This window comes from Spinacia oleracea, chromosome 3 (genome assembly GCF_020520425.1).
Source record: "Spinacia oleracea cultivar Varoflay chromosome 3, BTI_SOV_V1, whole genome shotgun sequence".
In the NCBI taxonomy this organism is placed as follows: domain Eukaryota; kingdom Viridiplantae; phylum Streptophyta; class Magnoliopsida; order Caryophyllales; family Amaranthaceae; genus Spinacia; species Spinacia oleracea.
The window spans coordinates 88,959,730-88,964,044 of record NC_079489.1 but is presented as its reverse complement, the minus strand read 5'-3'; the positions used below and the strand labels follow the sequence as shown (position 1 = coordinate 88,964,044).

At 36.2% G+C, this 4,315-nt stretch overlaps 1 protein-coding gene across 1 annotated transcript; it reads right to left on the bottom strand.

The window, feature by feature from the left end:
- Positions 1–2,210: 2,210 nt before the first annotated feature.
- Positions 2,211–4,005, bottom strand: LOC110776267 (protein transport protein SEC13 homolog B). The gene is made up of 2 exons (XM_021980816.2): positions 3,845–4,005; positions 2,211–3,357 (listed from the first exon to the last, which is right to left on the bottom strand). Exon 2 carries the CDS (start codon positions 3,279–3,281, stop codon positions 2,373–2,375), a length of 909 nt encoding a protein of 302 aa, XP_021836508.1. The 5' UTR covers positions 3,282–3,357; positions 3,845–4,005; the 3' UTR covers positions 2,211–2,372.
- Between the last annotated feature and the right edge of the window lie 310 nt (positions 4,006–4,315).

The following is a 4,315-nucleotide window of genomic DNA, read 5'->3' as shown; positions in this document are numbered from 1 at the left end:
GTGGCTCCTCGTTATGTTTATCAATTGAGTTTACAATTTGTGTTAGAAATTAACAATATGACGTAAGCATGAGTACGTACCCTATAAGACCACATATGCATAAGACTGTGAATCTTATCTTTAAAAAAATACTACGTATAACTATATGATGACAAAGTGTAGTTAATTATTTGATTTGAATCCCTTCAAAAAAAAAAATTATTTGATTTGAAAATAAAATATTTGATTGATTATAAGTATTGAAAATAACTATTTAATCACAATTTATAACTATTTGATCACAATGTACACCTCTATGGTTAAAAAGTATAACTAGTTGAGTAGAAAACATAACTTCTCCTACTTTGTAAGAAGTTAGTTTTTCACACAAAAAACCGTTAATTATATGTAAGTTTAGAATATATACTCCGTAGCAAAGAACTAAAGATAGTGTGCTCTATATTAGGCCATGTTTGGTAGTAGCTTGTTGATGGTTCATTCTCTTCCCCTTAAAACTTGAAAAATAAGTTTTAAGTTCAAATACATTCTAATAAGTTGCAATCATGCCTTATCAGGTCACTACAAGAAAATGTCGCTAACTTGCTTTAAAGCGGTCGGTAATATCATTAAAATTTTGACTGCTTTAAAGCGGCCGCTAATGTTATTATATACCGACATTTTAAAACGGTTGGTGAAATAGGTTTTACCATCTACTTTAAATGCGATCGGTAAAATTAGGCGGAAATACTGTGTTTTCTTGTACGGGGTCTTATAAGTTTATTTTGTAATCAGGTATGATCAATTTTAATAAGTTCTATATGGAACAGAAAAGTTGTAACACCAAGGAAAGCCACTAAGATCCTATAAAACCATACAGGAAAAAAGTTGAAAAGATAAAGTTGTGGTCTTGAACTGTCTGTTTGGTTTTGATTTCCTTACTGCAGTTTCTCGTTAATGGCCAAAAGATTCAGGCTTTCGATTTGAGTCAAGTAGGAGAAGCTGACAGGAAATGAGCCTGTTAGAAAATTATGGTAGAAGTTGATTGTAAATAGTTGTTTGAAAGCTTGAGATTGATCAATTCTACACAGCCAACACCAATATGATCCAGTAGTTCACCAAATAAGGGGTTATAAAGTGTACAAATTGGTTTCATCACTCCCAACGACCCAAGGAATGGCCCCTTGCAATCTGTTCCTTGACATATTTAGATAGAGTAATTTCGGAAAGGATAATCCTATAATCGAGGGGATTATCGAACCAAACCAAATAACTATATTCGAGGGGGTTTTGGACATTTGGTTCTATAACAAGCTTACCCACCAAACAATTCCCTAATAACCAGGGTGGCATAAGCCCTGACAAACCATTATGGCTAAGGTCGACTACTCTTAGATGCTGTTGAGTACAGAAGAATCCATGGACAGTACCAGTTGGCTTGTTGAGGGTGCAATTAGATAATCTGAGTTGAAATGGAAGAAACTGGCCAAGTGCTATGTTTCAACCATTAGAGATGAAAAACTGCAACCAGAACTCAAATTGGATATTTATTCAGCATTCACAGGAACTATAAACTGAAACTCTAATTCAAATTTGGGATGAGCCAATACTACTGTATTCCACATAAAAAGACAAGTTATGTTCAGACTTCAGAAGATCATTTCTGACGAGTTAGAGAAAATATAAACTAAGGCATAATATGATGACTTAAAACCAAAGGTTGTCTTGTCCAAAGATAAGGTAAAACCAAAGGTTGTCTTGTCCCCTATGAAATACTAAGTTACAAAGAGATCCTATCTTCAACCTCGGCTAAGACATCAAAGTGAATAGATGATACGAAAATGCATATGCCAAATAATAGTCCAGTCATATACCATATCACATACACACCCGTATTAGTTTCCTAAGGGTCTGCTAGTAATCAGATGCAGGCCTGTAGGGTCATTCCAAATGCCATGGCTTAGAAGGCTAGAACATAACTTACTAAGAAAGCAGAAAATTCTAAGAACACCTATGTAAAGTATTTTCATAAAAAAAAAGCTAAAAATGACCTGTTGGCGTGCCAAGGGCGAGGATGTATGTTCTCACCAATTTCATTACTAGCAAACTAAAACCAGTCAGCATTTCTCTGATCTAAATTACAAACCTAACAAGACAATTCAGAGAACACCAATGACAAAATTATACTCCGTAATCAACAATTTAAACATTGGACAACAAGGAACAAATGTGGGTGATGTAAAAAATTGTAAGACAATATCATACTAGACAATACATTAAACAGTATTCACCACACAACAAAACTGCAGCAGCAACAGACTAACAACTAGTTCAGTCATGTCCATAAAAAGAGAAAATGTAGTAAGGTAGAAATTACAAAGAGAATTGTGAAAAACCTATGGTTCCACTGTTGAAACCTGCTGCCACTCTCCATCAACCGCCTCTTTCCACAACGTAACATTGTTGTCACCATCTGCAACGGCCAACAAGTTCCCTGTCAAAGACCAAGATACTCTCCAAACAGGAGTCTTGAAGTCCTTCAAAACTTTGCCCTCCCATTGCTCACCTTCTTTGCCCACTGTCCATATAACTACAGTTCCATCCTGTGAAGCGCTAGCAATTGTGGACTTAGGAAGCCCTAGATTAGGAGCCCAAGCCACATCTCTCACCCAATCTGAGTGCATCTGAAGAGCAGGGAAGCAGTCCATCTTCCATGTCCCATTGTAAAGCTTCCACACTTTCACGGTACTATCACAACCCCCAGAAACCAGTTTATGAACAGGTTCTAGCAATCCTGATCCAACAAGAGCTCCTGGAGCTGTTGCTGGAGCCCACGAAACAGATGTCACCCCAACAGGATGAGCTTGATCAATCTTGTTGGTTTCCCAACCACCATCAGAACGAACAGTGAAGACCGAGATGCTCCCATCAGACGATCCACAAGCCAAACACAGCCCTATTTCATAAGGTGCCCAAGAGATGGAATTAACCGAGGCTTTGTGTTCATGGAACACATGAGCTTGTGCCCACTCATTCTGATTTCCCTCCTTCCATATAATCACCCTACCATCATAGGAACACGAAGCAAGAATAGACCCAAATTTCGGGTGTGCCCATGCAACCTGCCAAACAGGGCCTTGATGGCCAGTCAATGTAGCAAGAGGCTGTGCAGCTGAACTACTGCCCACACCAATTATCTTAATCGTGGCATCAGACGATGCAGTGGCAACACGTTTTCCATAATAATCCATTTGAACATCATGAACCACATCACTATGACCGGTTTCAATCTTTTGTGCAGGCATTTTGTGCAGTCTTATCCTTCCTCGGCACAATAAAACTTCTCTTCCCACTTCTCAAATTCAGCTAAACTTCCACCAACTATAACATGTTCATTACAAGTCAAGTAAATCACCAGGAAACGGAGATTAAAAAAAATCAATCAAACTTCCTCAAACAAGACCTAAATAAGTAAACAACCACTGAAAACAACATACAGAAAATGGAAAAATCACATCTAACATCAATTAAAAACCGAATTCAAGAAAAATTTCACCCTTTCATGAAAAACCCAGATAAGATCTGAAGTGGTATTTAACGATCCAACAATACATTTCATTTTTCCACCCCTAATTCTTTAAATTTTCTTCAGTAAGATAACATAAAATCCAGATCTATGGCACTAAAAGCAAAAAGAATCAATACCCATAAACTAATTTAGAAGAATCATGAATAAGATATCGACAACAATCACAGTAATCAAGCATCAAATTGAACATAAAATTGAAATTAAGTTTTAGGTTTTCACAATATAATCAGGTTTGATGGTTAGAGATCGAAATTAAGAGAGACAAAAGAAGGGGCATACCTGAAGAAGAGAATGTGCGGAGCAAAAGAAATTGGAGAGGGAGGGAGAGATAGAGAGAGAGATTGTTGTGAGAAATCGGAGAAAAACCGACGAGATTTAGAAAAAGATGTTCATCAATTGCTGGAACACGAGTACATAATTGATAACCAAAATAAATAAAAATAAAAATTAAATCAAAGTGCAAGCATTTAAAATTTAAATTACTAGGCTACCCTTGATTTCACATTACTCAACACACAAATTAAAAGTTCACAAATTCTTATTTATGAGTGGTGTACAATAAATATTATACACCATAGTAAATGTAGACCTCTAAATTATTAAAAGTTACATTTATATATCCTATCCTATCCTATCCTATCCTATCCTATATAATAATAAAAAAAAGTCATTGGAGTGTGTGAGACCTCCAAAATCTCAATAGAGCAATCTCATTAACTCCCTCCAAAACCAATCAAAATACCCTACAAT

Coding starts and splice junctions, on each gene's coding strand:
- LOC110776267 (XM_021980816.2), bottom strand. CDS start 3,281: ATGCCTGCACAAAAGATTGAAACCGGTCATAGTGATGTGGTTCATGAT.